This window comes from Suillus subaureus (genome assembly GCF_016647635.1).
Source record: "Suillus subaureus strain MN1 chromosome Unknown BJ212scaffold_40, whole genome shotgun sequence".
In the NCBI taxonomy this organism is placed as follows: Eukaryota; Fungi; Basidiomycota; class Agaricomycetes; order Boletales; family Suillaceae; genus Suillus; species Suillus subaureus.
Genome location: NW_024538596.1, coordinates 213,602 through 233,905, shown reverse-complemented (window position 1 = coordinate 233,905; position 20,304 = coordinate 213,602). Strand labels below are relative to the sequence as shown.

General features: G+C 43.6%; 8 protein-coding genes across 8 annotated transcripts; 6 read left to right on the top strand and 2 right to left on the bottom strand.

The window, feature by feature from the left end:
* Nucleotides 1–62: 62 nt before the first annotated feature.
* Nucleotides 63–594, top strand: BJ212DRAFT_1485304 (uncharacterized protein; the record flags this gene model as incomplete). Its single annotated transcript, XM_041340957.1, has 3 exons — nucleotides 63–270; nucleotides 319–378; nucleotides 437–594. 3 exons carry the CDS (start codon nucleotides 63–65, stop codon nucleotides 592–594), a joined length of 426 nt encoding a protein of 141 aa, XP_041188408.1.
* A 904-nt stretch (nucleotides 595–1,498) lies between these two features.
* BJ212DRAFT_1303210 (uncharacterized protein) lies at nucleotides 1,499–2,858 on the top strand (the record flags this gene model as incomplete). The annotated part of the gene is made up of 4 exons (XM_041333386.1): nucleotides 1,499–1,902; nucleotides 2,002–2,116; nucleotides 2,231–2,576; nucleotides 2,632–2,858. 4 exons carry the CDS (start codon nucleotides 1,499–1,501, stop codon nucleotides 2,856–2,858), a joined length of 1,092 nt encoding a protein of 363 aa, XP_041188407.1.
* An 873-nt stretch (nucleotides 2,859–3,731) lies between these two features.
* On the top strand, nucleotides 3,732–4,083 carry BJ212DRAFT_1281267 (uncharacterized protein; the record flags this gene model as incomplete). Its single annotated transcript, XM_041331605.1, has 2 exons — nucleotides 3,732–3,872; nucleotides 3,913–4,083. 2 exons carry the CDS (start codon nucleotides 3,732–3,734, stop codon nucleotides 4,081–4,083), a joined length of 312 nt encoding a protein of 103 aa, XP_041188406.1.
* A 428-nt stretch (nucleotides 4,084–4,511) lies between these two features.
* On the top strand, nucleotides 4,512–5,906 carry BJ212DRAFT_1281279 (uncharacterized protein; the record flags this gene model as incomplete). The annotated part of the gene is made up of 4 exons (XM_041331607.1): nucleotides 4,512–4,949; nucleotides 5,031–5,089; nucleotides 5,218–5,527; nucleotides 5,577–5,906. Coding segments are annotated over 4 exons (1,137 nt in total), but the record flags the coding sequence as incomplete, so codon positions are not given.
* A 1,637-nt stretch (nucleotides 5,907–7,543) lies between these two features.
* BJ212DRAFT_1303208 (uncharacterized protein) lies at nucleotides 7,544–8,759 on the top strand (the record flags this gene model as incomplete). Its single annotated transcript, XM_041333385.1, has 4 exons — nucleotides 7,544–7,549; nucleotides 7,668–7,733; nucleotides 7,781–7,979; nucleotides 8,581–8,759. 4 exons carry the CDS (start codon nucleotides 7,544–7,546, stop codon nucleotides 8,757–8,759), a joined length of 450 nt encoding a protein of 149 aa, XP_041188404.1.
* Nucleotides 8,760–8,959: 200 nt separating this feature from the next.
* On the bottom strand, nucleotides 8,960–9,721 carry BJ212DRAFT_1281302 (uncharacterized protein; the record flags this gene model as incomplete). Its single annotated transcript, XM_041331608.1, has 2 exons — nucleotides 8,960–9,200; nucleotides 9,255–9,721. Coding segments are annotated over 2 exons (708 nt in total), but the record flags the coding sequence as incomplete, so codon positions are not given.
* A 2,193-nt stretch (nucleotides 9,722–11,914) lies between these two features.
* Nucleotides 11,915–14,628, bottom strand: BJ212DRAFT_1303206 (uncharacterized protein; the record flags this gene model as incomplete). The annotated part of the gene is made up of 7 exons (XM_041333384.1): nucleotides 11,915–12,414; nucleotides 12,863–13,080; nucleotides 13,211–13,256; nucleotides 13,767–13,851; nucleotides 13,987–14,199; nucleotides 14,264–14,344; nucleotides 14,395–14,628. 7 exons carry the CDS (start codon nucleotides 14,626–14,628, stop codon nucleotides 11,915–11,917), a joined length of 1,377 nt encoding a protein of 458 aa, XP_041188402.1.
* A 1,154-nt stretch (nucleotides 14,629–15,782) lies between these two features.
* On the top strand, nucleotides 15,783–19,199 carry BJ212DRAFT_1449158 (uncharacterized protein; the record flags this gene model as incomplete). The annotated part of the gene is made up of 14 exons (XM_041338653.1): nucleotides 15,783–15,876; nucleotides 16,058–16,177; nucleotides 16,226–16,434; nucleotides 16,487–16,705; nucleotides 16,766–16,945; nucleotides 17,001–17,197; nucleotides 17,249–17,350; nucleotides 17,399–17,456; nucleotides 17,505–17,603; nucleotides 17,643–17,665; nucleotides 17,716–18,043; nucleotides 18,096–18,290; nucleotides 18,353–18,697; nucleotides 18,747–19,199. The coding sequence occupies 14 exons, from the start codon at nucleotides 15,783–15,785 to the stop codon at nucleotides 19,197–19,199; spliced, it is 2,622 nt and encodes an 873-aa protein (XP_041188401.1).
* Nucleotides 19,200–20,304: the final 1,105 nt, after the last annotated feature.

Sequence of the window (20,304 nt, the reverse complement as noted above, 5' to 3'; positions counted from 1 at the left end):
TCACTCCCTAATAATCAAGGGTATGCCTAGATTCAAAGATAGAAAGTATGTCCACTTCTTCAATGGCAAACTTTACAGACTCATCTTCCCCTTCACCAGGGTATGATACCTATGCTCACTATGCCCATAACTTAATCCAAGCCTTTGATAATGAGCTGAAGGGCACAGAAACCCTCCCACCTAACATACCAAGGTCATTGACTGCTCCACTGATTCAGAATCAGGTAGCCAATATTAGCCCTGTAGGTCTGGTTGGAATCCTGGACACAGGTCAGCACTCTCCTGTTTTCATCATCATTTTGCTAATAATTGCTCTAGTGAATTATCAGACAGCAGTCGATATTAACTCTACAAAACTGGTTGGAATCCTGGGTGCAGGTCAGTGCCACTCTGTTTTAATCATCATTCTACTAATTCAAGTGAAATATCCTAACAGGACCAGGCAGATTATACACAGCTTTGATCCTCCAGGACCTCAGTATTCCATATCGCATCATCAATGCTCAAGGTAAAGTTGGAGGAAGACTCCTCACATACAAATTCCAAGATGGAACAGGATCACCCTACAATTATTTCAATATTGGTGCTATGTGAAAATCAGTTCCATTCAGCAAGTCATTAACCTCTTCGACTACCCACCTCTCAACAAGGATGGTATCTCTCTCAAGACGAAGGTCAAGCCATTCTTATTTGTAGGTGGCAGGAACAACAATACCATATACTCTTATAATGTGTTAAGGTTGTACTCAAGGGATAACTGGATCCAAAGGGCTTCGGCCTCAGCTCGTGCACTGTGCCCCTTACCCAAGTATTGCCCCTTATTTCAGGAAGGCAAGACTAATGCGTCTGGAAGGTCGGACAAGTATCGTAATGGATCCAGATGACTTCTGGATGTGGGATAGGTATCATTGGGCTAATCCAGACAAGTCCAGACTAGAAACTAACAGTAATAGACTGTTGGAGACAGAGGCGGATATGGATAGACTATAGGAATCAATCCTAAGTCTTGGAGGGTGACAAGAGTAGAGATACTCAAGTCTGGAGGATGGGAATGAGTAGAACTAAGATGATATTTGAACTGAGGTACTACAGAAAGTTACAGGAGGTTATATACTATAGGTATCTAATGGAATGATCAATCAGCAGAGTCCGAGGCTATGTATGAAGCATGTGGATAGTCTATTGGTAAGTAGAAATGGATCACAAATCATGAAATGGAAATGAAACATAGGTGACAGATCAGGGAGCAGGACAGATATACAGATAACTGAAATACCGGAGTTAGGGGGTTACCAAAAGGAGACAAGCGCTGGTTGTGGATTCAGATGAGTTGTGGACCAGACCGGACAAGTAGACAGATTGAATGACAAGATGTTGGAGGGAGATAAGATGTGGATAGGATTGGAGATAAGATGTGGATCTGAGATGAGATAAGGGTCAGATCTGAGATCCAGATATGCAGATATGACATAATGGGGTCACAGTGTGGCAGAACACGATGCCCCCAAGTGATCCCTTCAAGGCTGATCAGGTGATCCAAGACGTTGGTAACTCAAACCCATACATTGCTGTAGGTGTGAAGGCAATCATGGATGATGTCATTGGTCCCTTTGCAACACGCCTACTTGATGATTTGAAGACTGGAGGGTCAGAAGGTTGGAAATATATGATGAACTTTGACCACTACTCAACTTGTGCTTATATGCAGCTCAAGTACATACCAAGCCCAAGCCTTGGTCTACCCAACAAGTCTCTCTTGACAGATGTTGTTAACTGGTGTGAGACTTTTGATAAGTCCACTGGCTGGTATGATCACGCTTTCTCTGAGACCATCTTAGAGGCTGTTGCTTTCGGTTGGCATCCTGGACCTAACCCACCTCCCATGCAATGGTTTTGCATTGAGTACATACACACTCTCACATAAATCAAGCTGAGATGACTGATATTTTGCAGTGGTGGTGCCAATGAGATTGTGGTTTGCATGAAACAATATATTTTCAGGAATAACAAAGACATTATCACATACAACTCCAGAGTGATGGCCATTGGAGTTAAGGAGGATAACTCTGGCATGGATGTCATTACAAACAACAAGGATCGTCACGAATTCTCGCATGTCATCTCTACTATCCCCTTACCTGTTCTCCACACTGTTGACCTCAGCCAAGCTGGTCTCTCCCCCATGCAGTTGAATGCTTTATGAACATTGAACTATGGCCTCTCTGTTAAGATTGGAATGCAGTTCAGAACTGTGTGGTGGACAACTGGGATGGATTTAAGTGGAAATCCTCTGAATATAGTTGGAGGACAGATGTACACTGATAGACCTTTGCACACTGTTGTTTATCCTTCCTTTGGAAGCATCCAGGCTGGGATGATGACCACACTTATTGCCAGCTACTGCTGGACAGAGGATGCTACTAGGCTGGGTGCATTGATAGGCAAAGACAATGCAATGCTGGTGCAGCTTGTGTTGAAGGAGCTGGCAGACCTGCACAACATTGATATAACATATCTGCATAACCAGCTGATTGAATGCAAGGGATGGAGTTGGTCCCATGATCCATATATGATGGGTCAGTATCATGCAGCTGAGTCTTTCGATCATCTCACTTATATTCTTTTTTCAAGGTGTCTTTGCTTTCTTTGGACCTGGAAAGTTCGGAAATCTTTACACAAGCCTCAACAATCCTGCTGTGGGAGGTTATCTTTATTTCGCTGGCGAAGCCATCAGTGTACAGCATGCTTGGGTGGAGGGTGCATTGGATAGCGCTTGGAGAGCCGTCCATGAAATGCTTGTTTTCCCCTCTTTTCAATCCTACCGAGACAAGTTCTTTGAGAATTGGAGTAAATCCTGAATGGGTTACACAGAGTGTATTAAAAGCACCTACTAATTGTCATGGTGGGGATTCAGAACTCCCTGCTCGTGCACCCAAACCGCAGGACAATCTTGTCTGGGAGCACATTGTGCTCACACACCCAGAGCTGTTTAAAGAATAGGCCTTTCATTACTCAATGTTGTCATGAACTGCATATCTCTGCCTGTTTGCGCTGTAACTTGTATCATTACAACGAATGACTGTTTGGTTATGTGTTGTGCATACTACCTGTCCAAATTCAATATTCAAGAGTTAGCAGAACACCACTACGGAGTTATAAGGTCAAGCAACCTGGCACAAGTCATGGGTGCCCTGTTATGGGTGGTGAGTACTACCATTCCAAAGTAGAAATACAGCTCCAAAATTATGTTGAGAAGAACAAGATACATGCCACTAACTTCAGGCTAACAGCAGAGCCAGGTCAGCTGCACAGTGCACATACCTTGTTTTCAGCAGCTTTTACTCACCTCACTCCACTCATCTTACAAGATCTAGGGTCCAAGAGTTTCAGTTACATCTTGATGCCAGAGCTGGGGCACATCAGCTGGGAAGTGATCTATTCTATATCAGAGTCATAGCTTTAAGGGGCCTCCTCTTTTGAACTCTCACCTTTTCTGTTGGACTTCCACCCTCGAGGCTGCAATGCCTGCATCTATGGTACATATACAGTAAACCCAATTCTCAATGGTTTTCGGAACCTTGGAAATGCTGAGTTCATGGCGACATGCATACACTTAGCTAACACAGCTTCAGAGTGTCAATGTCATTTAAAGGTTCTTAAGACTTATTTGACAGTTGAGTGCTGAGCTTGTTCATCTTCCTTGTTGGAATCTGTCTACTGCAACTTATACAATGGCCTACCAATCCAAACCTACTTTCAATGGGGTGTATCGCATCAAAGTTCTCAATCAGGATCTTGTCATCGAAAGCGCTCCTGGTTATAACCCAGGGTTGAAGCTTGCTTCACCTTCTTTAACTAGCAACAAACAAAAAGTACGTTAACTGATCACATCTTGGTTTATTATATGCTCAGTTCATGCAGTGGACCCTTACCCAAGTGTTGGGGCAAAGCAATGTCTGGATGATGGTCAGCATCGAGGATGGGTATGGTGTGACCTACAAGAAGACTGCAGACACCTATTGGGGTTACGGATACCCTTATCCTCAGAATGGTTCCTCCTTGAACTGGTCTATATTGGAATGAACCAGTGATGGTCAAACTTTCTTGAAGTCTGTGTCCTAACATGATGTCGCTAAAAGTTGTACTTCATGTGTGTTACAGGATAAAGCTAAGTGGCAAATTGAACTGCTTCAACTCCTGTGACCCAGGATCAGATGCTGTTTGTGTCCAAGTCTACTTTCCTGACATTTTCTAATGCCCTTCATAGGTCCACTTTTACTATGACCATGCTCATGTCATATGTCCCCTCTACTCATTTTGTACTTCTACATAATCATCATCTAAAGTACGATGGTCCCAAACAATGCTTCGTTTTTGAGTTAGTTCCAGATGTTAAGCCTTCTGCACCACTGTGAGGATGATTTCATTGCATGAAAGCTGCATGATGCTGATTGTAAATTCGACTCAGGGATATCATGTTCCTCCAAGATGCTACAGGGAGTCAATAGCAGTATATTGACACTGTGTGCAACAGGATCACCCAGATTTGCAATACACTTCTATCTGGGGGGAAATTCACTCCAGGAGATCTCAGATTTGGTCTTGTTGCCTTCCACAATCATCCTCCTCAAGATCGGAGCTTCATCATCCAGGAATATCCTTTCACAACCGATTTTGGAAGCATCGCGACGAATTTAGGTGGCTTAACAGCGACAGGTGGTGGAGATGGACCTGAATCTCAAAGTGATGCTTTGTCCGCTGCCACCAGGGCTGACTGGAAGGACAAAGCAACAAAGGTTGTGGTGCTGATTACTGATTCACCCCTGCATGGAATTGGAGAGGATGGAGATGCCTTTCCTAAAGGATGTCCACTTCATAAATCATACTTGTGTTCTTCAGTCGTAATGAATCAGACTAATGCCAATACAGAGATCAACCCGCTCCATATTGTGACGAGGATGGGAAAAGCTAGTATCACTTTGGTATGTCCAACATTCCACATCTTGTGCTAGAGTTTAATATCAATACAGCATGTGATTGCATGCGAGCCTACTCTGAGCCAGTATTACAAGGTGAGATCATTGTCTTTGTGCTGCCATGTCAGATGTGTCATTGATTACGCAGAGAGCATGTGATTTCTATGAAGGATTGGTAAGAAAACCGGGTAAAATCATCACAGCTTTGATTGTACATTCATGGGTTAACTATTTGTGATAGAGGGAAAGTGGTCAACCTCGGTGATGTCAGCGTGCTGCCCACTCTCATCGCTTGTTCCGCTTTAGAGGCAGTTGACAGCGAGAATTATGTTGCCAAGTATCAGGCTGAAGTCCACAGCATGGTGAATGATCAGAAGATGAGCACCAGCAACATTTCTCAGAAGCTATACAGGAACTTCGCGGCTGCAGGCATCCAACACAGCACCCTTGTTGTCGATAATATGTATGAAGAGTGTACGCAAGGAGATCGGAATGCCGACATATGGTTTAATGCTGAGAATCTCAACAAAGCGAAGAACAATATTCAGGAGGTAAAATATCAATAACTCTTGTGTTTTAAATTCTCAAAATGCCGTCCAGGTTGAAGGCAACCATATTCTCGAAAAGTACCAGACTGCTGGGGTAGAACAATCAGCTGCTGTAGTGATGCAACTGATCAGCTTAGCTCAGGTAATTTTCACCCCACTCATATCAAAGTTTATAGTGACCCCTTTACAAGGTCGAGACTGTCATTCAGAAGTGTCTTATGAGAGAATCATGAACTTAAAGACCATGTTGTTCTCACGGATACCAACATGTATTAGTATCACCTGGCTGGAGTTATGTGACACCAATGGCAAATATCATCGAATTGAAATATCAGGGTTTGCGGAGCTATGGTGCTGTTCACTTGTGTACTTTGTGAGTTGAACTCGAAAATTTTCATCACCTATCAGAAATTAGACCCGAAATTTCTGTATCCTCAGTCTCGATGCTCACTCACACACATGTTGTGTATGTACGTATGGGCTGAGAAGGCAGCAGCCAGGAAAACAAATACTCCTTTGGCATCTCCACCTGAACTGGTGCTCCCTGACATATTGCTCACCTGACCCCAAACCAATTGAAATTTCCACCCACTTCTGAGTCTGAAGTTGCCATGACAGTCCCAGAGTTGCATAACGAGACTACAGAAGATGATTGATCAGAAACATAAAATTAAATATGCGCACTGAACCCCAGATCTACATAGTCTCTCCTAATCAGACAAGAAAGACAGTCATTCCTTCTATATCACAGCCCAGACCAGAGCATGGCCACTATCACTCACTTTTCAGATGAGAAAATGAGATCGACTTGGCAGGATTTAGAAGGTGGTGCAAAGCTCTGAGTCCAGCCACAACCATATAGTATGGTAGAAATACCAAAAACTATAGATTATGACCACAACTGCAGATGTTTTACGATATGAGATCCATTCAGACAGATTCACAAATTCGCATGCACCATTGTCACCAGATGGAGACAAGACTAGGGTACTGAGTCATGGGTTAGGACGGATGTAGGAAGCTCACCAAGTAGAGGATAAGTGGTATTGAATTTGGGCTGCCTAGGGAGATTCAATCTTGATGGGGGCCAGCAGCTGAGAACCTGCCATATAGTTTTCATTGATGCATTGATCATCCTTTATTGCAAGAGATTTGTGACAAACCCCCTGCAATATGCGGGGTAATGGGGGGAAATGACAACATGCGGAAGCTAGATCTGCAATGAGATCAGGGGGTATGGTAGATGTGACACTGTACTACATAGTATGCACGTACTGGGACATTGCATTACTACAAAGTCACTCTGGTATCCTCTACTCTTCTCGATATTGTGTCCTCTTGTAGGATGTGAATGATTGGTTCCAGGATTATAGGGCACTCGTATGGAGACCTCCAGCAGTAGCACTAGCAGAGCATCGAGTCACTGGCCCCTGATGGAAAGAGTACTTCAACATCACTGAAAACCGGTTAACCCAGTATGACAATATTGACCTTATAAGGTAGCGAAATCTGTGTTGCCCTTATATTCCAATATATCGGCCTACCTATCAAGTATCATATTCTTGATCTGTAAGCTTGTTTTTCATCTGCTTTTGCGTTTGACAAATCAATCTATGAGTATATCAAGTTGTGAGCTAGTGTTCAAAGTTATACATTATGTATCTCAAACACAAATCATACTACCAAGCTTTTGCCTTTTCATCTTATATTTTCCACTTTGATAAGTCATTATCATCTCATGTCGAATTCTAAGCTAGCGGTCTAATTTTTGCATCTATGCATCAAAAGTGCTCAATACTATATATCAGTGCAGAATGGTAGGACGTCGAGATTACATGTTACTGTAGGCATACACCCAACCATCCACACACCCAGTAGGACGACAGCGAAAAACTATATTCGTTATCTACAAAATACATATGTAAAGTAATCCATTATTATAAAAATTGCTAGCTCAACTGAGGGAACACTGAGCGAGTAGGACAGAATTGATGTCCAGATGACTAATACATCTATATGATGAATGTGAGTCCTTTCGGGCTAACATCTAACACAACCAACATGCCAAATAACAATGGACAGAATAACAACGAAAATGCCATATGTGAATTGCATCTATACATTTGATTGATTACTTACATAGACACAGAGAGCACTGGTGGCCCAAATTACAAGGGCACGCAGTTTTGAAATACCAGATTACTTTCTGGTATGTTTCATCAACGTCCCTCAAATGTGATGCATTGAACTTATTAGGCCGCAATCTGGGCAATGATGCCCATCGCATGCACAAGAGCCAACAAGGCATTACAGAACAACACGCAACTGCTTGGTCTGGTTGAGCCTCCAGTTTGGACAGATGAGGAAAAAGCATTCCTGGTGCTCTGGATCTCAAGAGAGAGGAGGATTTTGGAGATGGTGTTGACACATTTGGAGGTTTCACTGGGCTTGATGAGTCCGTCCTAGAGAATTTTCAGCTTTTGTATGACTGCACATAATCCCATCCCAATCTAAATGCATTGATGCTCTTACCTTTGGGCATTTCGTCCTTCAGGGCACTAAACTTAACATAGACAAAACCTTTTGGCCTTCCTGATTCACGATCTGTTGGAACATGAACACCTTTAGTGTCACCATGCTTGCCAAAGACTTTGCCCACAGTGACTCATAAGATGCTGTTTCAATTCTCCAAAGTCCAAGCAGAAGATTCGGTGTCCTGGAAGCTCAAGGCATAATCTGCACCATCCAGTTCCATCCAGACAATCAATGTATCTGGTGGTTGCGTGAGTGGGTATCAGCAGATCCTTGTAAATACCAAATGGACCTTGTTGGTGTTGATAGACGTCAGTGGTGCAAATTTGAGTAGTCAGGATGAGTTTGTCGAAATGGACTTCTGAGCGAGCAATAAGGAAAGCCTCGTTGGTCTCATTCTCAAATTGTCCGTAACAAAAAGCGGTCCCTTGGTCAGCCCATTGTGAGCCAATAAGTTTGTAAACCTTTGTAGAACATGGCAAATGTCAGTCAGAGTTGGCCCTTAATGAATGCATGAAAACAAGACAGGGAGAAGGAGGAAGAGGAAGAGGAAGAGGAAGAGGAAGAGGAAGAGGAAGAGGAAGAGGAAGAGGAAGAGGAAGAGGAAGAGGAAGAGGAAGAGGAAGAGGAAGAGGAAGAGGAAGAGGAAGAGGAAGAGGAAGAGGAAGAGGAAGAGGGTGACAAGGGGGAGACAAGAAGGTGAGGAGGGGGAGGGAGGAGGAGGGGGAGGAGGGGGAGGAGGGGGAGGAGGGGGAGGAGGGGAGGAGGGGAGGAGGGGAGGGGGAATGTGGCTGAAGAGAGTCGACCTTAAAATTTATATTCTGGTCCTTCATCTTCAGAGTCTTCATATTCCTCCAAGTCACTGCCTTCACCAGATATGTGGACATCCTCGTCTTCATCATCTCATGCATCATTATCTTCATCATCATCATCTTCTTCTTCATTATCCTCATCATCATCATTTTCTTCACCTCGAGTTTGATTCTGACAGTCTCCAGCATTGGTGTTGCTCATGACAATGTCCAATTCATCATCACAGCTTCCTGGTCCATGTTCGCACTCAGTGTCCTTCAACATGTTATACTGAACCACATGGCCAACACCTATGCCTGTGAAACAAGCAAACATATCACAATCTGCAAAACTATATATCCCAAACTGTTATCGATCAGGACATCAACAAAGTTGACTTACTCACATATTAACATAGAAGGCAGCCCAGTCATTTACTTCTCCAAATGGTCGCGCAACAGTTGGGCCATGCCAAAGAAGAGTATCTGTGTGGCCATCAGCAAAGCAGGGTATAAGATGACAGGCTCTAAGAACAACAGAGGGATCAAGGAAACCAAATGCAGAGGGTGAGTCCAGTATGAATCCAACTTTCGGAAGACGACCCTCCCTGATGCTCCAGTGGTAACACAGGACTACACCAAACCATTGAACCCACAAGAATTCCATGGACTGAGGTGAGTGATTACAAACATCAGGGCCAACATGGAGCACCTGTATGGTAAAAGCACCTAAAACTTGGGCATACCAAGATGGATGAGTGTCACCATCATGTTCTCTCAACAAAGTCATTACAACACCACTGTACCCTGGTTTCAGGGTATCTTGATCATGACGGACATCATAGGTCGTGTAGTTGATTTGGAGGTACTTGGCTTGGGAGACCTTGTTCAGGTTGTTGATGAAGCATACACTGTTTCGTTCCACATCAGTGAAAACCCTCTCATCACCATCATAATCCAAGCTGAGCAGTCGTGAAAGAAGATGGTCTTTCAGATTAGGAACGAAGCCCTTTTGGTTTCTGTTAGCAGTGAAGTTTTAGTAGACTAACATCTTACCTTGATAGCTGGATCACCCTTGTGTTCACTCAGGTAACGGGCTAGATTCAGGAAGTTGGATGTATTGGACATAAAGTGGTGAGCCTCAATTGGTAGGTCACTGGTATGTATATCCTGGAGGGGGGCTGTAGATTGCTGCTGCCGGCAGATGCGAGTACATCTTCTTTCCTGTTTAGCAAGTTGCTTCGAGACATCTTGCTTATTTGTATTTTGATACAGCATTTTTATGAGATGGTGGGAAAGCTTGCCCTGTAAAATGCAGAATGTTAAGACAGTCAGATACTTGAACATCAGCTACAACTATGTACAATCTGAGTCATATATGAATCCATTGTTCCAAATAGTCTAATGGAGCCCACGTAATTGCCAAGCACATGCAATTTGTATGTTGAGAGATTGAAAGTCCTGGGACGAGCACCCAATGATCTTGTTCCCCCATTGGTGGACTTTAGATTAGCTTCATGCCTCCTCTGACGTGCAGCAACTTCATGTGGAAGTTCTACAGTCTGAAAAGCTGAGCATGTAAACTGCTGGAATTTTCGAAGTTGCTTTCCTAAACCTTCCAGTGCCTGATCGAGTCGAGCTAGCGAATCATCCGTGTGAAGCCGAAGCTTGGCCAAGGCATGCCATTCAGCCAGTCAAAAAAGAAGAAGACAGACAACATTGTCATGCTGTGCAGGGAATAACCCTTCGAATGCAGGGATTGCACACTGCTCAGAAATGGGAAGTCAGTGTTTGGAAAATGGCAAAGTTCACAGACCAACTAACCTGTAAAACATCCTCGAAGTGCCATGCAGCACTATGCTGCACATCTGACACACTGGATGGAAAACGCCGAATTGCACCCCTGCCAAAGGAAGGGATTGAGCGGAAGCTGTGGTAAGAAAGAGTCCATGTCAGAAATAAAATCAGTAGTCTTTAAACAAACCAAATGTCTTTACTGTTCATTCAGGACAGTTATTGTTTCAGGATTTATGGCATAAAGGAGCCTGATGAGATGCTTAAAAACGGACTTGAATACACCCAGTTCAAACTCATGGAAAAGGTCGACAACGAGCATCAGGAAAAAATTTAAACCAAGGAAGCCTAGCCGATCTGCAAAGGTGTTCTAAAGATGCAATGTAAATAAATAGCTAACTATCAAGATGAAATGGGCTCACAAAGGTAGGAACAAGGGAGAACTCTTTTAGAAGATGCTCTACAGCAGCACCTTTGATAGGGAGGCCTAAGTTGTAGATGGCATCACATGCAATGGTGATTTTGTCTCCAAGATATTGTCATACTCTTGAAACTCTTGCTGACATATCAGCGATGAGCCCAATGCGCCAAAAATATGATTTTGTGAGGAGACATCATGGGCATGGGCAAATTCCCTTATCATGAATGGTTGCAATAAGAACTCTGTTGGCGGCATCTTGGTTAGTAAAAGGGAAGTCAGAAGGATATAGTTTGCTTACTTTTCTAGGTAGTCTGCAGAATAGGTAAATATCCTAGGAAATACTCTGCGGTATACCCCATTGTAGCACTTGATGACGATGCCATTTTTGTACGCTTCAACAAAATCATCATCTATCAGAATACACCAGATAGCGTGAAACAGCTCTTGCTTGCAATGAGCTAGAACATTGTCATAACTCTTCCTTTTAACTAGGGTAATCTGTGCAATAAATTGATTGATCACTTCCAGTAGCTATGAAACACAACTGTTAGTATAACCACCTAGTAGCAGGTAGTGTTTGGGAGCACTTACAGTAGGAATGAATGCTACAGGATGGCATGCACCGGAGGTAGGGCAGGCGTGCATGTACTTGGACTGGTTTCTGAAAAATAGATAAACCGGCCATGCCAAAGCATTCCCAAACTGCACTAAGTGTGTTGAATCCGACCAAAACATAAGCCCAGCAATGACTCTCTCCAAGGTACAACTGTCACTTCTCTTCTCCTTCTGCAAATCGTCATGTGCTTTAATCCATGCATCTGACATATAGAGCTCATCATAGAGACACTGCTCTTAACTGGTTATAGGGGACGTCCAAAAGTGCCTGAAGGGAGTGAAGTGAAACCATTTTGATGCTGCCTTGGAGAAAGCAGCATGAATCATGGCTGTGAGTGGACGGTACTGGAACCCTGGAACAGTAAATGGCTGTCCATTCCTGCTTGGATTTCTCTCCCTAGTCAGCACCAGAATCTCTGCAGCTGTCTCTTTCCAACCATCCCTTTGGAAGATATCATTGTCATCAAGACTGGCTTCAGATGAATCAAAATGCCCCATTTCTGTATGGGTGTCGAAGCCATTCAGATCCTGTACACTGAAATCTTCCACTGATAGGACTTCCTTGACTAGTCGAGTTACCTTAGCTTTGGACAATTGGTTACTTCCTGTCATCATCCAAGTCATGAGGCACCAGATGCTCATGTTTCGCCAAGGCCAAGGAGGTGGCTTTGGGGAAGATGCTACCCTGGTATTGGATGGTTCAGGGTTCGAATCTGGATGAAAGTTGGATAGCTGGTCTGCAGAGACAAATGCATCCAGGTCATGTGTTGGTCAATGATGGTACTCCCTTCCAATATCAAATAGATTTACGGATGTCCATAAAGAGTCAAAAACATAGAGAATTACTTGGCGAATGGCTGGTGGTGGTGGTGGTTGGACAGGGGGAGGTGGCACAGGAGGCTCATCTCTAAATCATGCAGGTAACTGGTGAGTCCGAGTGGGGTGAGTGCCTTCAGGAGTAGGAGTTAATATAGGTGGCTCAGACTGCACCTCTTGTGGGATGCTAGGTAGTCTAGGCTCCGTTGATAGTTGAGGTGAGAGAGGGTAATGCTGAGGGGTTGTATCACATGATGCAACGGTATCACTGCTGCTAGGGGGTGTGGTCATAACACTGCATGAAGACCCAGCTGCAGCAAGCTAGTCTCGTCAAATGAAGCTTGGGGTAGGGTGAAGCAGAAGACTCACTTGAGTAGTGCTGAGCTTTATTTTCTTTGACATAGACTCCTCTTGCATGACTTCTGCAGCTCATTTGAAATGTAGCAACTGGAGTGTCAGCTGCCATTGCCAATGGGAACAACTTTTCTGGTGGCACATTAACCCACTTGGCAATGAAAATGACCAGCTGCAGGTTGAATGGCACTTGAAGTAGTGGCTCATCAGGATGACAAGAAGAGAGAATGTAGCTAGGAGCAAAATAAAGTAAGTGAGGACTCTAGATCTGGCCCTCATGTGCACTCAGCAGTATGATCTGGCTTGAAAGTCGCATCAAATGAAATCTTTGGCTCGCATGGGAAATGGCAATTGGTGACATACTTTAGTACAGCCTTGAACAGCATGACTCGGCTACTCCAAGTTGGAGCTGAAGCATGAACTTCAGTTCAATCTACTCAACAAAAACTGAAGTCGCTGCAAGGTCTTGTTGAAATATTGGGTATCCTGGCACTAGCACTCTGACCCAAAATGACATGCAATGCTGTATCTCAGAACTTGCTGGTTCAAGTCACACACATCAAGCACACCATGACTGCGATGCTCCCAACAGAACTCGAGAGACAGATATTCATTCTGGCCACTGACTCCATGCAAAGAGCATTCTCTTCCTCATTTTTATTTCCTTTCCCTGACTTGGATTTTGGCCTTTCCTCTGCTCTTAACTTGCCATGAAAGTGAAATCATTCTTTGACCATGGACAACCATTCTCTGGCTGGAGGCACTTGGCCTTATCAATGCGCTCAGCAGTGCTGTCCCCACCCTTCCGCTGGACATGCAGAGATTTATCCAACTCTTTGGTGGCCTCATCTTGCCCTTCATGCCACATCTTTATGTATCAGCATCACCGTTTCTTACCTGCCTTCACATTCTCACCCACCCGACTCTCCTTGCGTCCTTGTCACCAGCCAGTCATGGCCCACACAGTCCCTGCCCTTCTGCTCAGATGTGCCGCTTCCTGTCTTCTAGAAAGTTGAAATGGGAGCCATACATCATGGTGGTGAGAGGCAGGGAATGAGTCACAGAGTAAGTTCGTCACAGAGGGTATGTATGCTTTTACACTCTGAATGTTCTACCAGATACTAGTCTTCGAATTCTACGCTTTTCACTGCATTGCAGATCTGCTGAAGAACTGTTGTCTGTTTCTCAATGGCTTCCGCAACCTTCAGGAGGACTTTAAGGGACTGTACTGAACCCCCCATGCCTTCAACTCCCCTTCCTAGCTTCCTATGTTTCTGTAGTGGCATTTCAGTGGCAGGCATTGGTGCTGTGCACTGTGCATTTGTAATATCAAGTCCAAAACTCCTCTGATCCTGCATGCAACTGCAGGCAAGTATTTTGAAGCAGTGGTATTGCCAATATTGAGCTGGCACTCACAGAGTCTTGATCGGAGTTGAGTGTTTTTTGCTTTGAATGTGACAGTGGCTCATGAGCCTTTTTGCTCATGGTCTCCCCATCCTGGAATCAGAACTGTTAGAATGGCCATGTTCAATCTGGAGGTCACATACATCTTGATGTTGCTCCAGGTCCGAAGGAGGTTCAGGCAACTTGTAACACCCACATGTGTATGTAGGTGTGCCTTGCCCATACCCTGTGGGCCCTGGGCAAACTGCCTTATGACTTTCAGGTGTAGTGCCCCGTGAGTACACATCTATGACACATTCATCCAGGTTATCTGCTGCTCCATCATGGTAGTTGGGGTGACAGGAGGTGACACTGTCTTGATGAGGGTCAGACAACATTTTTATGCTACTATGTATCCTCAAGGGTGATGATATTTAAACTCTCACAAACCTATAACTAATGCCCTGACAGCCTTCCTACATCCTGGAGCATGTGCCCATGGCCAGTGTCACCTTCAATTTTCTGACTCAGGGCTAGGCCACTACAGTGCATGGAGCAGTGCCAGGGGAGAAAAATGCCAGTGTGTCCCATCTGGCTCTCCGTTACTGACTTAACTTAGTCACAGATGTATTAATGGTGCATATGGCAAGTTGCCCTAGTTCCAGGATATGGAAATTTTCAAGTTGTATCCAAAGTATTTATCCCCATTCTCTTTAGTTTTTCAATGTTCATCTATGATTTAGTTCTGAACAGCTCACTGACACATAAATCAGCAAGATCTTATACACAGTATGAATCAGCATAGGATCAAACTTGAATGTGCACTGATTCCTTTATATTACGCAGGCTAATGAAATTTTCTTGTTCCTCCACTCCACGCCTTTCAAATGCAAGGTCTATTTCAGATGTCGCAAACTCCTCTCTCATACAATGACTTACCTGTTGATATTGTAGCTTCCTTGAAGAGACAAATTGATGTTCTTCAGGCGCAAAATGAAGAGCTCCACAAGGAACCTTGCAAAGAGAAAAGGTGTGTCCAACCTTCAAACACATGTCCATGCTATTGATTTAACCGCAGTAACTGCTACCATCTTGAGGGTAGAGTGATTGGACTGCCAGTTTTGTCGGAAATTTGCAAAATCTATTCCAATGCTTCATTGTTGAGATGTTGTTGAGATGGCGTTGAAATTCATATTGTCATGATCATGTAAGATTGATTGCTGAGTTTCAATGTATCACAATGTGATTGCAAAGTGCTTGCAATGCATCCTTACCTCTGTTTGCGCTCTCATCATCTGTATTCCTCCATTTCTTTGCTCACATCAATTCTGTAGATACCTCATATATATCTTTTGACATCATGGGCTCCAACAGGGCCAAATTCTGCGATCTGTGTGAACAGAGCATTAAACCACGCAGCTGGGTCACTCACCGGAAAGCCTGCGAGAAGAACTCCCAGAAATGAGCCCAGGATCAGCACATTGCAGACTCAATTAGGCAGCAAAAAGGTGTGTTGTTTGAATACTCCAATTTTGTTTCATATCCTGACTAAATGCAGCAGGTCTTCTTGGTCCTGGTTCCAATGGTACTGCTGTCAATGTGGTGGTGGGTCACAGTCTCAATCTGCAGCTTGAGACACAGGGTAAGTTTTGCTGTTTATTATTCTTTCAATGCATTGTGTCATTAATTTTACTTATTTGTTCATCGATAGTCCAGTGAGACCCTTCAGCATCGAGTTTCCATGATGTCGATAATCCAGGCCCTTATTTTGGTGAGTTTGATTATTTCTTTGGGTGTTTTGTTGTATATCATTAATATGGATTTCAGACGAGCAACCGGCTATCCCTGATGATGATGGGAACCTTCAGTATCGTGAATATCAGCTTGATGACATCAAGGTCGAGCACCATCCCAAGAGTGGGATCCCAACCAAAATCTTTGCTTTCAGTGATTTCATGTGTCACCCTGCACATCATTCCTAATGGTCTGCTCCAGAACCGAATGCAAAGCCTTGGCGTCCTTTCAGGTCTCGTTTGGAGTTTGACATTGCTGAAATCGCCCTCGAAGTGGTGCTCAATAATGAGCAAACAGACCGTCTCATTGATATATGCTGTCGCTGCGCAGTGCAGTCGGAGAAATTCACATTCAAGAACCACAAGGATGTTTGCGCCAAGTGGGACGCAGTTTCTCAGTGCCTTACAGGGGTTGTTTTGCTCATTGTTGTATGATTCTCATTGGACTAATGTTTGAGCTTAGTTTACAAAGGACGTGATTTGGATACCCTTTGCAGATAAAACATGGGACTTTGACGTCTACCATCGTGATCTTTGGGAGTGGGCTACTGACCTCCTCTGTGATCCTCATCTGTTTCCTTATTTTCATTTTGATGCCCAGTGCTTGGTGAAGTTCAATGGCCAGTCTTTCGAACAATTCATAGACAAGCCTTTTACTGCTCAAGACTTTTGGGATGCTCAAGCATGTACCATTCATATATGTTGTATGGTAATCTTGATGGAATCTCAATGTAATTCGTAGTCGCAGCTGCCACATAGTGCTAAGCCCCTTGCCTTCATATTGTACACTGACAAAACAAAACTATCTAGTTTTGGAACTGCAAAAGGCTATCCCATTGTTGCTCGATTAGCGAACTTACCCACCCACATTCACAACAGTCAAGGAATGGGTGGTGGTTACATTGTTGGGTGGCTTCCTGTGGTATTACAATATGTACAATGTCACGTGCATCACTTTGTACTAATTCTATTCATAGGTGAAGGAAGATAAAGCCCATGCCGGCAAGCTGGCATGGGCTAACTTCAAGGCCACAGTATGGCATAAATCCTTTGAAAGGATACTGTCTTTGCTCACTGCAAAATCAAAAACTGGTCAATGGTTGGAGTGTCTAGATATTGTTCAGTGCTGGTTTTTCCTGCTAATACTCATTTTATCTTCCAATTTTGAGGAACAGTGAGCTTCAAACTTTTGGACTGACGTTTCGCTAACTTACCATGTTTTAAGGTCAACAATGGCGCTTACTCACGGTGTTAGGGCCTTATGGCCTTGCCCAGTCTGTCTTGTTCCCCATGATAAACTTTCTGATATGTTGCACTGCTATCCATGGTGCACATCTCATGACTCGGAGGCTATTCTAGCAACCACATGAGAAAGGGAGGCTGCAGAAGAGAGGGAGGAGGTATTGAAAGACTATGGACTTCGTGATGTCATTGTGAGCTTATCTTTACTCTCGTGCTACATTGTTTTAATGTTGTCTTAGAATTCATTTTCAACAGTGTCCTCTACAGATGTGCATCATGCATTGTCTTGGGACAAATTGCACTTTCACTCTGGCGGTCTATGGTCTGATCATTTATGGGTCGAGCTTCAGAAGTATATTAATAGTCTTGGATGAGAGAAAACATCTCAAGTAGACAAGAGGTAAGTCATTTATAATTCATTTTGACTCGAATTGACATGAATTTACACAGTTATCAAGCATTTCCCCACTGGCGAGACCAAAAACATCCAAACCAGGTCATGAATATCTCGTTTACTGACAACTCCACGCATGAAGACATTTCGAAGGTTCTTAATTTCTTTCACTCTACCTTGCATCTACTAAAATATCACTACCAGATGATAGTATATGCGACCCACAATATATTGACAGAGGCATACTGTCCTCTCGGTTACCTGCTCCTTCATTGTGTCCAACTTTACCTTGAACTTGATATGTACGCCTCACTCGAAGTTCACATGATGGAGACCATTAGCAGTGGCCAACACACACACCTTGCATTTGCGGCTCTTTTGCAGGTATGTTTCATATACTATTTACTGCTTCCAATAGGTAACTAATTCCTATTAGCAATACATTAACAAAACAGCCAAGAGTGACAAGAACTGGAATTTCCTGAAGTTGCACATGGGCTTGCACATTTTCAATGATGTCGAGGCAAAAGGAGCAACACGCAACTACAATACCAAGCCAAACAAGAAGATGCATGGCTCGTTAAAGGACTCATATTTGCTGCACACGAACTTTCATGATGTAGCAGAACAGGTGCATTTCAATTTAAAAAAAATGATCTGTTATAATACTGCAACTTGATTCAACTTTGACAGATCCTCCATATCAATATGTGGCAGGTGGCTGCAGATCATATATGCCACCGCTTATTTGAATTTGACGATCATCAACACCAATTGGATGAAGAAGACTTACTGGAGGAAGAAGACTTCCTCGCCACTGTCATTGAGCGCCCTGTCTCAACAAGTAACTCCTTTCACATGAAACTCAGATCGAAGCAACCTCCGCTGACCTTTGATGTGATTCAGATGGCTCATCAAGCAGACCAAGCCTTCATTAATTTCCGTGTCAAGCTCAATGATTTTCTCTATGTTCTTTTACCCTCATTGAGCATTCCATTGCCTGAAGGCAAACATATTCATCTCCGAGGAACTGATGAGGTATGTTTGCCTCAGTTCATTTTTTGCTGTGCTGACATACTACGCGCAGATTACAGAGCACCGCTTTATTTGCATCAATTATGAATCGATGGTCAATTGGCATCAAAATACAGACTATCTTCGTTCCAACCCTCATTTCTTTGGTTCACCACACTTTGACTGCATCTTCATTCGGTTGACTGAGAATAAAGTCATTTTTGGCTGGCTGGTCTTCTGTTTCGAATGTCTGGTTGGGAATAACACATTTCCCCTGGCCCTTGTTCACCCTTTTGATGTTCCTACTGGTTTGCACACTCGAAAGGACAAGGATCTCAACCTTTACAGAGTTCGTGCAAGACCACGAGCACAGGCACAGTTTTTTCCTGTTAGATCATTCATATGTGGGGCCCTTCTGATAGTGGATGGACCTTCTGATTATCTCATAGTTGATACCGCAGATACTGACATGTTTCTTCACATAAAGATGATGCATCTGGAGCCAGGGCACATCATGCACATTTGATTATTTGTCTTAATGAGAACCTTTTTGCTTCATTGGCCGCCATCATGGACACCTTTAGTTCTCAACTTTAACTTAATCTAACTAATCCTTTCACTCCTACTAGATATTTCATTACCAGATTGTAAGGTACGTGCTATTGACTTTCATTCATATGTCACAGAACACTGATTATACTAGTAGTGCAGCTCCCTGGACCCCCGCCTCGATTACTATGGCACCCTGCACAAACCAGCCTCCACGATCAGGTTCAGCTTAAAAGGCTATACCACAGCATATCCACCCTAGAAAAAAAGATATTAAACGAGGACCCCAATGATCTCATAGATGAAGAGCATGCTGTTCTCCAAGGATTCAGATGAGGACACGAAGTTAGCAATGAAGACCTCCAGCAGCAAAAATGGACAAAGCTGATCTTAGACCATGAATGGCAAGTCATTCTCCAGTTTTCATCATATCATTGATTGAATGGGTATTACAGACTCGCTGAGATAATGCATAATCTGATGGAGATCTCCCTTGCACTGAGCATTCTAGCTTCCCTCCAAATAATCCCAACCAAGTACAATATCATCATTCATATCTGGACCCACACATTCCACAAACTCCTGGAGGCCTTAGGTGAGCCTCGTTTTTCTCGCCCTCACTCTTGAACACCTCCAAGACTTTATATATTATGCCTACACCTTCTACACCTGCCTTCTAGAGGAGCCATCTTTGCGTTTGTTCCAATCAGGCTGGCTCAAGGCTCATGGCAATCTTGTGTGAAATGGATGAAGCTGATCTCAGACCATTAACAGCAAGTCGCTCTCCGGTTTTCATCATGATATCATTGACTTAATGTGTGCAGACTCGCTGATATAATACATAATAAGCTGATGGAGATCTCTCTCACACTGAGCATTCCAGCTTCCCTCCAGGTAATCCCAACCAAGTACAATATCATCATTTGTCTTTGGACGCATGCATTCTGCAAACTCCTCAACCTCTTGTGAGTCAACTCTCCCCATCTGGTCATCAACTGCGCACCTGAACTATTCGTCCTTCTACACAGCATGCTATTCACTAACATCCAACTTGACAACTTTTCACCAACCCTCACTCACTT